General features: G+C 37.2%; 2 protein-coding genes across 2 annotated transcripts in view; one reads left to right on the top strand and one right to left on the bottom strand.

Annotated features, from left to right (window-relative positions):
* LOC121390116 (WD repeat-containing protein WRAP73-like) overlaps window positions 1-19278 on the bottom strand; it is a 59461-nt gene extending 40183 nt beyond the window's left edge. The window contains exons 1-8 of the mRNA XM_041521846.1: window positions 19127-19278; window positions 17962-18057; window positions 17196-17252; window positions 15929-16045; window positions 14585-14657; window positions 13537-13640; window positions 12687-12773; window positions 3114-3248 (exon numbers count right to left, since the gene is read on the bottom strand). Of these exons, the coding sequence (XP_041377780.1) occupies window positions 3114-3248; window positions 12687-12773; window positions 13537-13640; window positions 14585-14657; window positions 15929-16045; window positions 17196-17252; window positions 17962-18057; window positions 19127-19195 (738 nt within the window). The 5' untranslated portion in view covers window positions 19196-19278. The remainder of the gene's footprint in view (window positions 1-3113; window positions 3249-12686; window positions 12774-13536; window positions 13641-14584; window positions 14658-15928; window positions 16046-17195; window positions 17253-17961; window positions 18058-19126) is intronic.
* Window positions 19279-19685: 407 nt separating this feature from the next.
* LOC121389876 (tumor protein 63-like) overlaps window positions 19686-19887 on the top strand; it is a 43447-nt gene continuing 43245 nt past the window's right edge. Inside the window, exon 1 of the mRNA XM_041521535.1 lies at window positions 19686-19804. The gene's annotated coding sequence lies outside the window, so the exon portion shown is untranslated. The remainder of the gene's footprint in view (window positions 19805-19887) is intronic.

Genomic DNA, 19887 nt, shown 5'->3' on the forward strand with positions numbered 1-19887 from the left:
CTGCATCAAGCTACATATACGTGTACGTGTGTCCATCCTGGCCATAAAGCAGTCATAAACATATATATATATATATATATATATATATATATATATATATATATATATATATATATATATATATATATACAAGAGACATAAGTGCCTATCTGATGCAGGTTGTACATTAGTGTATGTGCCCAGTCATCCGAACCTGCCAAACTGAACCCTGAACGCATCAGAATCCTGTCAAAACCGGCGAAGTTTCATGATCCCAAATTTTCTAAATTCTAAATCATGACCCTTTAAACACCGGATCCTGTTTAAATCGGATAAATATTAGGTCTGTCAGTTTCCTCCGGCTCTGTCTTTTGAGCTATCCACACCATCGCCTACCTGTTTCAACTCCCTCCACAGGTGCAGTCGCTGTGTGTTTCCCTGCACCCACCTGGCATCCCCGTCCTCTGACGCTAACAAAGTTGGTCTGACCCACGGCACTAACGATCGCTAGTAGTAGGGGAGTATAGTAGGTGGTTGCAAGTGCCTCTTAACAATGCTAGAAGTAACTACTGAACACTCCCCGAAGTGGTCACACTAAGCCCACAGCTAAAAGCTGATGGGGAATGGCAGGTGTGTGGCACAAATAAACTCAGATAGCCACAAGAGACAAGCACCTGTCACGGTTATAGAGACAAGGACTGGGATGTGGAGGTGGACAGCGAAAGGAATTGAAAGATAGGAGGAGATGCCAAGTCGGGAAGATCCTGTTTAAATCGGATAAATATTTGGTATCTGGCGTGATCCGGTTTTAGACAGAATACACTGTCATCATATTTTACTTCTTATTTCAAACACTGTAAGTCTGTATTAAGCTATATACACGTGTGTCCATCATGCTCATAAAGCAGTGATAAATATATATATACACGAAACACAAGATCCTTTCTGACGCAGGTTGTACGTTAGTGTATGTGCCCAGCCATCCGAACCAACAACATCCTTTGTTTAGCTATGTTCTAACGGGAAACTCGAGACAAAATAATTTCAGCGGTTGTGAAGAGAGAAAAAAAACCCTGCGGCTCCCTGCTGGTTCGTACATGGTGGACAAAAACCAACAAATTAAACTAACACATCCCATTTGACAATCACCTGTTTTTCCTCAAGTGCCGATCTTTAAAGATTTTAACTTGTCTTTTCATATGGTATGCTAATGCATTAAATGAGGCATGGATAGCAATTTTAAGGACACAGAAAAAAGCGTGTACTTTTGTATAATTTCGAAGCCTTTACTTACAAAAGTTTTATAAAAAGAGTGTGCTACAAAAGGTAACAGTACATATACTTAAGTTATGTCTCGTCTTTCATAAGCATTTCAAAAACATCATTGTTCGAAACCTGTCTTCAAAATCAAGACCCCCAAAAAGAGCTCTTTTATAAGAGATAAATATCTAGCGTTTTTGTCTCTGAATGTAAAAAGGTTTCTGTTTATGCCTGTATGATGTGGCATTTAATCAAGGCTAGCTCTCGCACTCGCCAAATTCACCAATTGCCAATTTTAAAACCAACTGGCGAATTTCATTTTAATTTGGTGAAAACATTTAATGTAATTATTGATATTTTGTTGCAAAATAAGTAGCTTTTTACCATTATTGAAAGTAAAAAGTAAAGTTTGTTTTATTTAACGACGCCGCTAGAGCACATTGATTTTTAATCTTATCATCGGCTATTGGACATCAAACATATGGTCATTCTGACACATAGGCTACTCTTTTTACGACAGGCAGCAAGGGATCTTTTATTTGCGCTTCCCACAGGCAGGATAGCACAAATCATGGCCTTTGTTAAACCAGTTATGGATCACTGGTCGGTGCAAGTGGTTTACACCTACCCATTGAGCCTTGCGGAGCACTCACTCAGAGTTTGGAGTCAGTATCTCGATTAAAAATCCCATGTCTTGACTGGGATCCGAACCCAGTACCTACCAGCCTGTAGACCGATGGCCTGCCACGACGCCACCAAGGCCGGTCTACCATTATTGAAGTTTCATGGATAATTAAACAAAATTTTCTGCTCACCCAGAGCTAGCCCTGTTAATGATAGAATTATTTTAAGCATTTGTCATCACTCCACAACAAACTTCAACTTTTCCATTCTCTCAACAAAGTGTCAAAATCAAAACCCAACCATACAGTACACAGCAGATTCCGGTTTATCCTAGTAGCACATGTAGCACATGCTACAGTTCCCCCCCCCCCCCCCCCCCCCCACCCCCACACACACACACACACACACTTCAGGGGCCCCGCGGTGATGTGTATATTTATTTTCCCCAGGTCATTTTTCCCCCTCTCCCCGAGGGGGTTGCAAAATATATATCCCGGGATAGTCCTTCCTTTCCTTTCAAACAAACATTCCTTTCCTCCATATTTTTAGTACAAACATGCAGGACTCAAACTTAATGATGGCAATTGCTGTCATAAAGTTCTTCAAGGACGGACAAATTCATACACCCGGTGTTCATTATCTGCCATTATTTAACATTTAAATTATGTCTACACACAGCAAGGGGGCGAGACGTAACCCAGTGGTAAAATGCTCGCTTGATGCACAGTCAGTTTAGGATCGATCCCCGTCGGTGGTCCCATTGGGCTATTTCTCGTTCCAACCAGTGCACCACAATTGGTATATCAAAGGCTGTGGTACATGCTAACCTGTCTGTGGGATGGTGTACATAAAAGATCCCTTGCTACTAATGGAAAAATTTAGTGGGTTTCTTCTCTAAGACTAATATGTCTAAATTATTAAATGTTTGACATCCAACAGCCGATGATTATTAAATCAATAAATCAATGTGCTCTAGTGGTGTTGTTAAACAAAACAAACTCTTAACTAGTTTTTAACACACAGCAAAATAATCTTTCAGTCCTCTTTATTTGTTGCAAAATATACTTTTGTAAAAATTGCCATAAGCAGGATCAGAATTGCTTTTGGTGGGAGACAAATTCTTAAGTTAGAGCCCTGTCATCCATTTCTTATCATTCCAGAAATAAATAACAAAAATAATAATAAACAAACCTTTTTGCTGTAAAAGCCCACCGCTAAAAACTCCAGACGTAAAACAAAAATCAACAAACCTTTTCGTCGAAAAAGCCCACCGCTAGAAACTGCCCTGACGGTGACCAGGCCACGGATTTCACCCCGAGTCGATATTCGTATGGACTGAACGTTCTCAGACAACGTCCGTCTAGAGAATACACCAACAACTTGTTCTGAAGTGAGAAGAAGTACACACAATTAATTTTATTACATACCTATCGGTGATGGGTGAGACGTAGCCCAGTGGTAAAGCAATCGCCTGATGTGCGGTAGGTCTAGGATCGATCCCCATCGGTGGGCTCATTGGTTTATTTCTCGTTTCAGCCAGTGCATCACGAATGGTATATCAAAGGCTGTGGTATGTGCTATCCTGTCTGTGGGATGGTGCATATAAAAGATCCCTTGCTACTAATGGACAAATGTAGCGAGTTTCCTCTAAGACTAAACGTCAAAATTACCAAATGGTTGATATCCAATAGCTGATGATTAATAAATCAATGTGCTCTAGTTGTGTCGATAAACAAAACAAACTTTAACACCTGTTGGTGAGAACATCATTAATTATTTATGATATCACATACCAATATTACACATCTGTGATACTGAATTAAAGACATACGACTGGCTGCTCCTAGGTAATCAGTCAAGTAGGCAAAATAAAAATTGATAGCTTTGTGCTGTTTAAGTTAACTTGATAATGGTTACTTTGTGATGCATATCAGCACAATCACAGTAAATAAGTTTGAAAAATGTATTTTAAACCTGGCTTTTGAGGATATGTAAGAAACAGAATAACACATTTGTGCCAACTAGATACCATTTATCTTACAACTCATTGTTTAAAACAGTATCCAGGGCTTCTAGAATTTTTATAAAATCCACTAGCCATGGGATCAGTGATTTAAAACATTTACTAGCCATGATTAAAAATTCACTAGCCCTACTTTACTTTAAGTTAATACAATTTTACTAAATAATAGTAAAAATCAAATATGTCACCTAAAGAGAGAGTTATAGCTTAAAAACACTAACTTTAGGGGTGGGGGTTGGGGGCTGGATATTCATATTTACAAAATAGACAACTTCAACATTTGACACAAAAAATGTCACTAGCCGTCGGGCATGGCAATAGTAGTTAGTTACTAGCCCAAGGTTGAATATCACTAGCCACGGGAGTGGGGCTACCATAATCTAGAAGCCCTGTCTGGCATGGCAATAGTAGTTAGTTACTAGCCCAAGGTTGAATATCACTAGCCACGGGAGTGGGGCTACCATAATCTAGAAGCCCTGTCTGGCATGGCAATAGTAGTTAGTTACTAGCCCAAGGTTGAATATCACTAGCCACGGGAGTGGGGCTACCATAATCTAGAAGCCCTGTCTGGCATGGCAATAGTAGTTAGTTACTAGCCCAAGGTTGAATATCACTAGCCACGGGAGTGGGGCTACCATAATCTAGAAGCCCTGTCTGGCATGGCAATAGTAGTTAGTTACTAGCCCAAGGTTGAATATCACTAGCCACGGGAGTGGGGCTACCATAATCTAGAAGCCCTGTCTGGCATGGCAATAGTAGTTAGTTACTAGCCCAACATTGAATATCACTAGCCACGGGAGTGGGGCTACCATAATCTAGAAGCCCTGTCTGGCATGGCAATAGTAGTTAGTTACTAGCCCAACATTGAATATCACTAGCCACGGGAGTGGGGCTACCATAATCTAGAAGCCCTGTCTGGCATGACAATATTAGTTATTTACTAGCCCAACATTGAATATCACTAGCCACGGGAGTGGGGCTACCATAATCTAGAAGCCCTGTCTGGCATGACAATATTAGTTATTTACTAGCCCAACATTGAATATCACTAGCCACGGGAGTGGGGCTACCATAATCTAGAAGCCCTGTCTGGCATGACAATATTAGTTATTTACTAGCCCAACATTGAATATCACTAGCCACGGGAGTGGGGCTACCATAATCTAGAAGCCCTGTCTGGCATGACAATATTAGTTATTTACTAGCCCAACATTGAATATCACTAGCCACGGGAGTGGGGCTACCACAATCTAGAAGCCCTGCAGTATCCAACTTACATTTTCTCATTAGACACATCTTAAAACAACCAACTTTAAAGATAAAATGTTATCTACTGGCCAGTCGTGTAGTATTCTCTGTGTCTCATTTACCATATACATATTCAGTGAAGCTCATAGTTGCTTAATGCAAAAAAACTACATTTTTTTAATACATTTCCATTTTGGGTTCTTTTTGGGGGTACGAGTTTGTTTTAATGTATACATGGGGGGAAATATGTGTATACTTAATAGTGTTAAGGGTTCACTTAGCTAAATTAGTAGGGTTCAACATAACAGTGGTGAATACATGTAGTCCTAATAATTAAAATTATAACTACATTCATATTTATTTTAACCAAAAGTTTATCAAATAAATAAATAAATAAATAAATAATAAAAAATAATTTTAAAATAAAAATAAATAAATAGAATAATAATGATGATAAAAAATCATTTAAAATTAAAAATAAATAAATAAATAAAGTAAAACAAACAAACAAACAAACTTTTAAAACAGTGTATCAATCATAGCTCATTACATATATAAATGTACCTGTAAACCCATTAAGTATAAATGTTCATGTCATTTAAGTGTGAGAAAAAGAAAGGAAAAAAAAGAAAAGAAAATATTTATTACAATCAAGTACCATTTGGTCAACAACTAGCAAACAGTAACACTAAAAAGTGTCGAAAACACTCCATGTGTTAATAACAAGCTCACAAATGATGGTGTCAACATCTTGACTGACAAATCTCAACGACCTGTAAACCAACCGTTCACAACAATAAACCTCCCCTTTCTACATACCCCCCACCCCCCTCACACACACCCCTCTCTATCTTCTCTGACAAACACACAGGCTGGACCATAACATTGCCAAACAGAATCAAATGGTGCAGCAAAGGGCAGCCCTCCCATGCAAGAACACTGTATGTCCCATAGTGATGCGGTGAGCCGTGACGCAAAAATGGGATAAATTCCTGTGGTGTCATCCCACAAAAACCTACTGTGTAGTGAGACCCAGTGAAGCATGTCGCTAATGATGTCTGTAATTTCAGAGTTTGACGATCAGTTTTCAGCAATCCGTCCACTATAGCGTCCCTACCAACGTCGAACTGACGGTGGAAGTTTTAACCAAAGTCGTTCTTCCGTCCATTAAAGGTAAACGTTTGTCAGTTAAGGAGAAATCTGTGACTTTACTTTGTGATACAGTTGCAGAGAAGATTTAAAAACCTGTACATGATTTTATTATTCAACCAGGCATACCGTCCAGTATAGGAAATCACATTCATTGTCATCCATATTCAGTCACCTGAACCGTCCAGTTAAAGAAAGAGAGAGAGAGAGAATGAGAAAGGAAGAAAAGCTTTTGAAGACAGAATGTTGTAAGATTAATTATTCAACCAGGTATAGAGAAGAAAACGAAAAAGGAAAAAAAAAAGGACCTCTTGTGATCTCTGTTTTTTTCTGAGACGACACAACCAGGAATAAAAAGGACATTGTGATATAGGTACAGAGAAAAAAGACATTTGTACATGGTTTATTTGATAACCAGATTTACCAAACAAGATACATTGTCATCTGTATTCAAACAAGACAAAAATTTGCATAAAAGAGAGAAACAAAAGTTTGTGATTTAATTTCTGAGATTACTCAACCAATAAAATTAAAACCACCGAGGAGAAAAGAAGGAAAAAGCACAACCTAGGATTAAACAAACAATTGAGCTAGATTAATTATTCATTTAAGAATTCAGTCACACAGAAACAAAAAGAGAGGTCCCTTGTTCTCTAAATTTTGAGAGGACCAAAACTTGTATAATATTAATTAATCAACCTACCATACCATCCATAACAAAAACTGACAAATCTATAACATTTTCACACACGGTACCCTAGGAAAACTGCCATAATACAACTGAGAAAGAAAACTGGTAACTCTACCAATTTTGTCACATATTCTGACAAAACTGCTGCCATAAATCTAACAATAAAAGTGCAGTCAAGGAAAATCTGTTGGCATATTCAAGGAGAAAAGTTTGACAATAAATCTGAGAGAGAGTAAAATGTGATGACAAGTCCAAGAGGCCAGTGATTAAAACGGTCTAAAAGTTACAAACCTAGAGACTGCTAAACCTGTTTCACAAAGGGATAAAAGAAGAAGTACAAACAAGCAGAGAAAGCCGTATTGTCCGACAAACTAACAGTCTGACCAGGGTTACAGTGACAATGTTCTGACAGTTTTGTTCCATTCTGAACAACGCCAACGACGGATAAACCAACACACTTTCATGATGGATATAACTTCTTACAACTACAATCCAGGCTGCAGGTAAGAACACTTTGAGCTTATAGAGACTATTGGGAGTGTGTTAACACTGTACGAGGGGGGGGTGGGGGGTGGTGGAGTGGAAGCAAGATTTTTTCTTTTTTCTTGGGAGAGGTGCAAAGATTAGAAGGGGCATCAGCATATACAAATACAGCAGAGGTAGTAACTAACACCCAACCCCTCAAACCAAGGAAGTAGAAATTGCTGGAGATGAATACACGTTAAATGTCTACTGGTGGTCCCCTAGGTCCGTTAAATGGTCAAACCTGCTTTAGCGGCAACCTGTATTAAGAGGCCATGTACTATGGTGTAGACTGACCTGCATTAAGCAGCCACCTGTGTTAAGAGGCCACATTTTTATTCTCCAAAATCATCTAATATAGCATAAACTGACCTGTATTTAGCAGCCACTTATATTAAGAGACAACATTTTTCATTGTCCCAAATCATCTAATATAGTACAAACTGACCTGTATTTAGCAGCCACCTGTGTTAAGAGTAGTGATGGGAATCAGTTGGGATTCCATTCTCAATCATTGGTTATAATCGGTTGGCACCAACCGATCAACTTTCGATTACACAATCGGTTAGCAATTTATGGCCATATGAAAGCTTTGAACTATAAGAACCATGCACATATTGTTGTGTGCACCATGCAAATAGCTAATTTTATCTTTAATATCTCTTTAATATCATTTTTCTTTATGTACACATGAAAACAAACCCATACAACTGTATATTTTCATCAATATTTTTTTATCTAAACTGAAGGAACAGTTAAAGTTAACATTTTCCCACACAATTGATAATGGATTTTTACAATCGACGATCACATCGTAAGAGCCAATCCGATCAATTTTCAGTTATAATCCATCATTGGAACACCACTAGTTAAGAGGTCACATTTTTCTTCTACCAAATTTAGTACAAACTGACCTGTATTTAACAACCACCTGTGTTAAGAGACCGCATTTTTATTCTCCCAAACCATCTAATATAGTATAAACTAACCTGTATTAAGCAACCACCTGTATTAAAAGGCCACATTTCGATAGCCCTGTTGTTGGCTGCTTAATACCGGTTTGACTGTATGTTTGGTTGTAATTATTCTATGCAGTTATATTAATGTTAGCCTTTGATGGGGCGGTATCTAGCTCAGTCTGTAAAGTGCTCACCCGAGGTGCTTTGGTCATGGGATTGACCCCCCACCCCACCACTTAGTGGACCCATTATGAATTATCTGTACCGTTTGTAACATATTTTCTCACAGCAGAATCATAAATAGACCCTATTGATTGAATTATTACACATGTATAGTCAGACCTCGTTACAACGACCATCGTTACTACGAAATTATCAGGAACAAACGTACATCAGTGTTATCCTGTTCATTACACTGGAATTCACACATTCTGACACCAACAGACCAAATTAGGAACAAACGTGCATCTAACATCTGAAAACACCTCTTTACAACGACATTACATAATCACAGATACCATAGCATGTTGGCAGTACACAAACAGCCACTTAGAATCCTTGATCTCGTAGTGAGCTGACAGTGTCACATGCTGTCAGAGATACCGATGTCTGCTAAATCTGTAGACCTGTATCGCTTTTGCAAATAATTAAGCCTTTAGTCAATCAATTAAAGGATTAACTTTGGACAATCAAAGTTTGTTTTATTTAACGACGCCACTAGAGCACATTGATTTTTTATCTTATCATCGGCTATTGGACGTCAAACATATGGTCATTCTGACACTGTTTTTAGAGGAAACCCGCTGTCGCCACATAGGCTACTCTTTTTACGACAGGCAGCAAGGGATCTTTTATTTGCGCTTCCCACAGGCAGGATAGCACAAACCATGGCCTTTGTTGAACCAGTTATGGATCACTGGTCGGTGCAAGTGGTTTACACCTACCCATTGAGCCTTGCGGAGCACTCACTCAGGGTTTGGAGTCGGTATCTCGATTAAAAATCCCATGCCTCGACTGGGATCCGAACCCAGTACCTACCAGCCTGTAGACCGATGGCCTGCCACGACGCCACCGAGGCCGGTTTGGACAATCAAGTCTTCTATTTGTATGATACTTTGTAAATGAGACAGGTACCAAGGAATGATTAGACTGACAGTGAATGCGCCTTGTTTAATATATTTAATAATGCTTTTTAAAAACATATTTAATATATGTACATGTATTTGTTGTTTTTAATAATAATTGCAATGCATTAATTATTTAAATGCTATTCAGTCATCAGTTAATATTAATTAGTATTTTTTGTTAGTCATTATGGCAAAGGAGATAACTCATGACAATTCGATACAATAGAAATTTTTATATAACGACAAAGTCTGACTGTATATTAAATACATTTTCTTGTTTGGAACATCAGTGTCAGTATATCTCATGTGTTTCTGGTGGTCCTAATGTAGTATACTAGACACCAAATAGCCATAGTTTAAAATGTGCTGAGGTGTTGTTGAACATTCTTTTTATTTCCATATGCTAGACACCAAATTGCCAAAGTTTTCAATGTGCTGAAGTGTTGCTAAACAAACATTCCTTTTGTTTCCCAGGGATCAAACTTAACTACAGCACCAACGGTAATTGGAGTCATTATATATAAATTTTCATATTTTGGGAGCATCACCGGTGAAACATTTGTGCCACTGGATAAAAATTACTTTTTTGTTTCTCTGATTATTAGAGAATTAATGGCAGTTTATAAAACCCCATCCACTATGGCAGAAAAACAATAAGAAATCTGATTTACAACATCACAGCCATGTGGACAAAAATATAATTTAAAAAATTTTTAAAAACATTTTTAAACATTTAAAAATAAAATAATATTAAAATAAAATTATATTAACATGTTCAAAAAAATGGTGAAAACTGAATAAAAATACACTAAAAACTGACAGTATGGCAGCCATCTTGAATTTTTAGATATTACAGGATATAAAATTTGACTGTAATTGTTCAAAATATAATTATAAGACTCAAAAATATAAGTAACTTCTTAGGCCTAGAGCACAGAAACAAAATGTTTTATAAGAATGAGCTCACTAAAATTTTCTAAAAGATTATAATTAAACAAGTGGAATATTAATCAATGTCAGTGTGACAGAGAAATATATATAAATATTTTCTGAAAATTTCCCAATGTATTTTATAAATCATAATGTCATATTTAACATATATATTGAACTATGCTAATTTATTTATTATTAGATTATAGTTCTGGGCAAATACATAAAATTTTAAAGCAGGTTACAGTATAAAAAGAGAAGGAAAAAACAGAGAGAAGCCTTTATATACAGTAAAACCCCATAAACCTGAACCCCGAGTAAACTACATGTAGAATTCCCTCAAAACCAGACATTTTTCACTGTCTCTTTTTAAATACTAGTATCCATACAGAACCTCTCTAAACTGGATACTCCTTAAAACCTGATTTTTTACTTGACCCCACAGGTGTCTGGTTCAGATGGGTTTCACTGTATTTGAAATGCACAATGGATGTCAATTTAATTAACCCACAAATACAGAGACTTAGGCGTAGGGCTAGCTCTGGGTGAGCAAAATATTTCAACAAATTATCTATTAAACTTCACAAATTGCAGAAATCAAGTTATTTTCTAAAAAATGTCAGTTATTACATAAAATTATTTCGCCAAATGAAAATAAAATTCGCCAAATGAAAATAAAATTCACCAAATGCAAATAAAATTCACAAATGGTGAATATGGTGAGTGCCAGAGCTAGCCCTGCGCACACGGGACGTAGCCCAGTAGTAAAGCACTCGCTTGGTGCGCGGTCAGTCTATGATTGATCCAGTCGGTGGCCCTAATATTAGGCTATTTCTCGTTCCAGCCAGTGCTCCACAACTGGTGTAACAAAGGTCGTGGTATGTACTATCCTGTCTGTGGGATGGTGCATACAAAAGATCCCTTGCTGCTAATAAAAAAAGAGTAGCCTATGAAGTGGCGACAGCAGGTTTCCTCTCTCAATATCTGTGTGGTCCTTAACCATATGTCTGACTACATATAACCGTAAATAAAATGTGTTGAGTGTGTCGTTAAATAAAACATTTCCTTCCTTCATACAGAGGCTTGAAATCTTCACAACATATGCAAAACATGCAATATTTTACAGCACCATTCATTTTCAACCATCATGATTATGACTACTAAACGATAAATCATCAACAATCATTTACTTCTAAATGCATTTAACTATTAAATTATATGTAAGAATAAATTCAGTTAAAAAATAGTACAATAATAACTGATATTGAGTAGGTGAAGTTATTGCTAGTTTCAGGAAGTACAGTCACTTGGTAATTACCATACAAAAAAAAAATCAGTATCAGTTGACCACACAAATTTAGAGTTATCTACCCTTAAGCCAGTGCAGCATTTTGCTGTTATGTAAGTGGCAGTATACCTCATGTACTGTTGTTATCATTTAGTACTAGAAATGTCAACTTACTTCAAACCAACGGGGATCATTTTAATTTTTGTAATGAAGAACTATTTCTTAAATCGGACTGTATTACGCTGCTATACTAAAGTAACGGAACAACAAATTGTTACGGGGACGAGATGTAACCCAGTGGTATAGCACTCGCTTGATGTGTGGTCGGTTTGGGATCGATCCCTCTCGGTAGTCCCATTGGGCTATTTTTCGTTTCAGCCAGTGCACCACGACTGGTATATCAAAGGTCGTGGTATGTGCTATCCTGTCTGTGGGATAGTTCATATAAAAGATCCCTTGCTACTAATGGAAAAATGTAGCGGGTTTCTTCTCTAAGACAATATGTCAAAATTACAAAATCTTTGACATCCAATAGTCAATGATTTAATAAATAAATGTGCTCTAGTGGTGTCGTTAAACAAAACAAACAAAGTCACACTCTTATGCTACAGATTGCAAAAGGTCTTTCAACATATATATTTTTTAAATAAATTATTTCCTAAAATAGACTATATCAAGCTGCTTTACAAAGTAATGACACGACAAACGGTGGTGTGGTTCCAACACAACCCCTGCAATTAAGAAAATGTCTACATCCAAAAAAAAACATGCCACTGAAACAAACCTGAATATAGTCCAAAGCAATTAGAGAATTAAAAACTCCATGGTAATCTCTACGGCATCGCTGATTGCAGATATCAAGAGAAAATAAAAGTAAATTACTTACAAATCTGCAGTCGTCCCACAGAATCAAACTGAGTCCGTCCGGACAAAATTTCAACCCAGCCATGTCTTCTGTCTCTGTCTCATAGTGCTGAAATAAAACAGGACATTCAACACATTAAACACAACATTCAACACATTAAACACAACACGCAACACATTAAACACAACACATTAAACACAACACGAAACACATTAAACAACACACAACACATTAAACACTACGCGTAACACATTAAACAACATTCAACACATTAAACACAACATTAAACACAACATTAAACACAACATTAAACACAGCTTTCAACACATTAAACACAACACACAACACATTAAACATGTCCTGTTTAATGTGTTGCATGCTGTTTAATGTGTTGCATTTAATGTGTTGTGTTTAATGTGTTGCGTGTTGTGTTTAATGTGTTGCGTGTTGTGTTTAATGTGTTGTGCGATTTACTAAACAAAACTGTCATTGATCACCATGCAAATGAATGAATGAATGAATGAATAAATGAACGAACGAATTAATGAACGAAGGAATGAATGTTTAATGACACTCCACATAAAAAATACATTGGCCATTGGGTGTCATACAAAGGTAAGTACGTAAATTAATTAATGATCAATATCAATGTCAATGTAAAGATTAAAAGTTAAATAAAAAGACAGTCTGAAGAGCTGTGCAAACTTTAGAATGGGTGTCACCAGGAATTTTAAAATATTCACTTTAAAATACTGAACTAGTGTATGGTTTACCATAGCATATTTTACCAGCTACATTAATTGTATGGTAATTGTGGCACATAATCTTTAACAGGAGAGAAGAAACCAAATGCGAAAAATGAGTTTAATACCTTAACGAGTTCCCAGGTGTTACAGGCGAACAAACTGATGAAATCTTTACAGTTTCTTCGTTCTGCTAGCGCCATGTATTTCCCATCAAGGGTGAAATCGACGTCTGAAACAGAGAATATCATACGAGTGAATTTATTATTATTATTCATTAGACGCTGACAGCCAGTAACAATAGTGATCTTTGGTATACTTAGTGAATAAAACAAAGGATCAAACAAAAATTTTAAAGTTTGTTTTGTTTAACGACACCACTAGAGCACATTGATTTATTAATCATCGGCTATTGGATATCAAACATTTGGTAATTTTTACACATAGTTTTAGAGAGGAAACCTGCTACATTTTTCCATTAGTAGCAAGTGATCTTTTATACACACCATCCTACAGACAGGATAGTACATACCACGGCCTTTGATATACCAGTTGTGGTGCACTGGCTAGAATGAAAAATAGACCAATGGCTAATCCCAGACCGACCGTGCATCAAGCAAGGGGTTTTTTTCACCAGTGGGCTATGTCCCACGACCAAGTGTGAGACAAAAACAAACTCGTAATCTCTGGGGTCAATATTTCAAAATCTTAGGTAACCAGAAGTCAGTTCACATAATATTAACACTTCTTCTCCGATTGTAAATTATATACTACAGGCAGGAATTTTAGATGGGGGAGGGTCTAGACTGTGGCGAGTGATGTTTAGTCCTATAAGGGGGTCGAGTCATGCCCCTCCAAAAAATGTGCTCGAGCAGTAGGGGTTTCAACCCCCAAAAGCCTACCCCTGCAAATAAAATCCTGTTATATTTGGGTTTTCTAATCAATTACCTCTCTTGCATCTTAATGTCAGTATTTTCAGTTGATACAGAAAGTTGAAGCAAAATAAAATATATGAAAACAGAATAGTGGCCTGTATAAAATGTTGACAATAAATGTTGATAGCAATAACTCATGAGTTTATTAAAACTGTAGGTGTGTTTGTATTTTGCAATAGTAAGTGATGTTATACTTTGACATAGAAGGTTCTTAATTTGTAAAGGAATAAAACGACCTTACTTTTGTCAATCTGTTTTGGGTAACGAATGTGAGACACAGAAAGCGTGGCAAGAGACCAAATTGTGATTCGCAACTGAAATAAACAAGAAAAACTAAAAGTTAAAGTTTGTTTTGTTTAACGACACCACTAGAGCATATTGATTTATTAATCATCGGCTACTGGATGTCAAACATTTGATAATTCTAACAAATAGTCATCAGAGGAAACCCGCTACATTTTTCCTAATGCAGCAAGAGATCTTTTATACGCACTTGTTTACAGACAGGAAAGCACATACCACGGCCTTTGACCAGTTGTGGTGCAGTGATTGGAATGAGAAAAAATTCCATCAATTGAATGGATCCACTGAGGTGATTGAAAACAAAAAAGAATGTATATAACCATTGCAATATAACAATAAAGCACACCTTAATTCTTATTAATTAAATACAAAAGAAAGTCCTCAATTTTTGTCTCTCTTTCCTACGTACTTGTATATCAGGGCTAGCACAAACCAAGGCTCACCTTACCCGTAGCCAAATGTTAATTTTTATACAAAGTGATTACAACATTTAGTTTGTTTGTCTTGTTTAACGACACCACTAAACCACATTAATTAATTAATCATCGGCTATTAATGATAACTACTGGTTGGAACGAGAAAAAATACAATTAGTCAAATGGATCCACTGAGGTGGTTCGATCCTGCAACGCAAGCGAGCACCTAACCGACTGAGCTAAATCCTGACCCACTACGTTTAGTAGTTGGCTGAGAAAAATGTTGCTTAAATTAGCCATTTTAAAAATAGTTTTCAAGGAAATATCCCACATATCTGAAAATTGGCCCAAACAAAATTCTTACCAGGGTGAGCCCTATCAATCGACAAATTTTATTTTAATTTGGCAAAGTAAGTTCTTCATCTAATGATTGATAATTTGTTGTTGAGAAATTAATGGTGGGCTTTTCTGCAAGTAGTAAAGTTTTTAGCTAAATCCATCCCCACCACAATCAATATTTTCAAAATTAATACTACAGTGAAACTTGTCTAAAGTAGACCCTGAACAAACCGGAATCTAAATTCCAGAATGATCCTGTCTAAATCGCAGGGCTAGCTCTGGGTGAGCAAAAACATTTACCAAATTATCCATTAAAACTTCACAAATTTCGAAATCCAAGTTGTTGTTTTTTTTAACAAAATATCAATTATTTAATTAATTTATTTTTGCAAAATTAAAATAAAATTTGCCACTTGTTTTTACAATTTGCAAATTTGGCAAGTGCCAGAGCTAGCCCTGAATCAGTGTAATATAGGTCCCCGTTGTCATCCAGTTTAAACAGGTTTAACTGGATAAGTATAAATTACATGGAATTCTGCCGTGGTAAGGATGTTCCGGCTATCGGGACTCCACTGTGCGCCGAGCATCCCGAACGAACCTTCGTCAATCTTACAGTGCCAGTCGGGCTGCTCTATCGACCACACCTGGCATAAAACAAACAAAACAAATGTCTGACTAATGTCACCTCAGCACATTTTAAACTACTGCTATATGGTGGCTAACATATGGTTATTTACTCTTGATTGTGTGAGAAAGAGAGCGAGAGAGAGAGAGAGAGAGAGAGAGAGAGAGAGAGAGAGAGAGAGAGAGAGAGAGAGAGAGAGAGAGAGAGAGAGGGGAGAGAGGGAGGGAGGGAGGGAAGGAGAGAAAGAGGGAGTGAGTGAGAGAGAGAGAGAGAGAGAGAGAGAGAGAGAGAGAGAGAGAGAGAGAGAGAGAGAGAGAAGAGAGAGAGAGGAGAGAGAGAGAGAGAGGAGGGAGGGAGAGGAGGGAGGGAAGGAGAGAGAGGGGAGAGAGGGAGGGAGGGAAGGAGAGAGAGAGAGAGTGAGTGAGTGAGTGAGTGAGTGAGTGAGTGAGTGAGTGAGTGAGTGAGTGAGTGAGAGAGAGAGAGAGAGAGAGAGAGAGAGAGAGAGAGAGAGAGAGAGAGAGAGAGAGAGAGAGAGAGAGAGAGGGGGAGAGAGAGGGAGGGAGGGAGAGGGAGGGAGAGAGAGAGAGAGAGAGAGAGGGAGGGAGGGAGGGAGGGAGGGAGGGAAGGAGTGAGTGAGTGAGTGAGTGAGTGAGTGAGTGAGTGAGAGAGAGAGAGAGGAGAGAGAGAGAGAGAGAGAAGAGAGAGAGAGAGAGAGAGAGAGGGGAGAGGGAGAGGGAGGGAGGGAAGGAGAGAGAGGGAGGGAGGGAGGGAGGGGGAGGGAAGGAGAGAGAGAGAGAGAGAGAGAGAGAGAGAGAGAGAGAGAGAGAGAGAGAGAGAGAGAGAGAGAGAGAGAGAGAGAGAGAGAGAGAGAGAGAGTGAGAGATGATGATGATGGGAGAAAGAAAGAGGCAGAGAGAGCAACTGATGGGAAAAAGATAGAGCGAGTGCGAGAGAGAAAGGTGGGAGAGGACTGGTGTTGGTAAAAATGAACTTTCAAACATACAACAAATATAATGGTTTACTTGTTGATTTAATGTTTGTGTTATGTATTATTGCAAGTTACTACATGTACCTGCAGCGTGCTAACAGACAAAGGTACAGAGTTGGGGTTTTTTCAATAAATAGACAGCTACGTGTGTCTACATGTACAATAATGTCTTCATTCTCACCTGCACCATACCTCTCTTATACATTGCACACAAGATGAACTCAGAGTCAGGGGACCACTGAAAATAAAATACAAATGGAATAAATGTCAAGAATATTTGGTTAAATAACAATATAAACAGATGGGTTTTGGATGGAGTGGGTGCGTGGATAGATAAATAGACGGATGACTGAACAGATGGGTTTTGGATGGAGTGAGTAAGTGGATAGGTCGATGGATGGATGGATGGATGGATGGATGGATGGATGGTGGATGGATGGATGGATGGATGGATGGATGGATGGATGGATGGATGGATGGATGGATGGATGGATGGGTTTTGGATGGAATGGGTCATTGGATGGATGGGTTTTGGATGGCATGATGACTGGGTTGTTGGTTGGATGGATGGATGGATGGATGGATGGATGGATGGATGGATAGAATGATAATTGGGTGATGTCAGAAAAGATACAAGAATTGTTGCATAGGGATGGATGTATACATGGATGGTTGGAGGAATGGACAAATGGAATGATAGGTGGATGGATGTCATGAGTGATGTATATGTAAGAAAGGATGGATGGATGGATGAGTGATTAGATGAATGAATAGATGGATAGATATATGTACATCTATGTGAATAAATGAATGTAATGTGAGAGGATAAATGGATGAATGAACAGCATTAAGTACACACTACAAATTAACAAATAATATCACATGCAAGTACATGTACATATAAAAATTAATTGAAATGTACCATATGACAAAATATAGTAAATAACCTCAAAGTGTTGTATGTGGTCAAGACAGGAAAACAGACACTGTATCTGTAGGGTGTCCACATCGCGAACCATCAGTCTGTAGTCAACAGTCGACGCCTAAAAATACAAATTAAAATCAATATCAAGTATTCTAAAAATAGTTTTCCCCATACTTCACTTTTATTGGCATATTCTAAGAATGAGATGCACTTTATTTGAAGACCCTCCAGTATATCCACAGCTGTATTACCCAGGCTGCAAGGATTAATATGGGTGGTATTGGGTAGAAAATGATATGTTGTTTTGCAAATTGAGTGATATGATAAAAATAATGCATCTTGAATAAATCAGTGTTTGACCAATGTTTAGAAAAGTGACTAGCCCTAACAGAAGCTTTTGGCTAGTGTCCCTAGTTCATATTAGTACTAGTACTAATAACATTGATAATTCCCACTAGTCCAGACCACAAATTCACTAGAACGAACTACATGCTAATGGACTATTTGAATCCTGAATAAATTGGTAAATATCTTTTGGGTACCCTGACATGATTTTGACCACATCCCTGAGAGAATCGTGATGCATTTTTGAGTACATTAATTTATAGTAGTTTTCAAAATTATAACTTTGAATATCATATTTCATATGGACATGTGTGCATTTTAACTTGTATTTTAAATAAAATAATTGATAGCATGTCAATAGCCATTTTGTAATTCATGCATCTAATTATACGAATACCATAATATATGACCTATAGTCCATCCCATCAAGTGATCAACATGGGTTTTTTTTAAATTAAATAATTTAAGTTTGGTTTTACTAGGAAGAAAAGCAAAAGTGTTTTGGCAATAACAAAATATTCTCACTTTTTAGTGCAATTTACAAATCAATCAGCTCAAATATAAATAACTTGTAGTAAATTCCATAGTATGAAAAAAGGAGTTTCCTGTGGGACATTATAACATAACAGTCTATTTAGACAGTTAAGAGGCTATCAGAACACAATAATAATAAGGTTATCATATCAGGTTTATATCTAGATGTTTCTTTATTTTAATGTCGTTAGTTTGACCTGGCTTCTGTTTGCATTAACAAGTTTACTGAGAGATAATCTCATAAATACCAATAGATTTGTCACGAAATAACATACACATTCGACTTTCAATCTTGTTTAAAAGCTTACCAAATATTTTCCATCGGGTGAAAATTTACTTAGTTGACGCGACTGTCGAAATAATTCTGAAAAGTTCATCGTCCCTTTCTGTTTATCGCTATTTAGCGTGTGTGATCAAAATGGGAGAACTAAATAAAGCCCGCCGAACAAGTGTCAACTTGTGGGCGCAGCCATGTTTGAATAAGAGGAAAATAACGCTCATGAAATTCAAAAGAAATTAGCCATTATTAACGAACCATATAGACAGTTTGTAAGTAACTTATTTATTTTAAATTTAAACGATCTTAACATATTTTTATACGTCTTATTTTGTATTTTATAATTGGTGAACCCGTTTCCTCGGTCCTACTGTATTTTTTTCACAATGGTGCAAAATAACGCGGTCAACAAATAGTTCCAATACTCAAGCTGATTGTGTTATAAATTAACGATTTGCACACTTTATGTACCATGAAATGCTAAGTGCATTCTAAAATATCTAATCCATGATAAAGAATTCAGATAATATTACTGTTTATAAAATTTCACATTTTGTGCGGAAGAATACATGTTTTTCCTTGGGACGCTTTGGAAAATCAGCACGTGGATTAATGACAACTACAAGTTTAGATTGTTTTTGTTGTCATCCCATCGCCGCTGACTCTTCTATTTTCACATTCCAACTACTCATTTTAAAATTTACTTTATGTAAGTGCTGTATTTTCTGTGCTTGTATTGTAGTTAGTGAGTTATTCCGAGTTACTTATTCCGCGTTTGTCGCAATTTTGACA

The sequence above is a fragment of the Gigantopelta aegis genome, chromosome 15, assembly GCF_016097555.1.
Source record: "Gigantopelta aegis isolate Gae_Host chromosome 15, Gae_host_genome, whole genome shotgun sequence".
Classification (NCBI taxonomy): domain Eukaryota; kingdom Metazoa; phylum Mollusca; class Gastropoda; order Neomphalida; family Peltospiridae; genus Gigantopelta; species Gigantopelta aegis.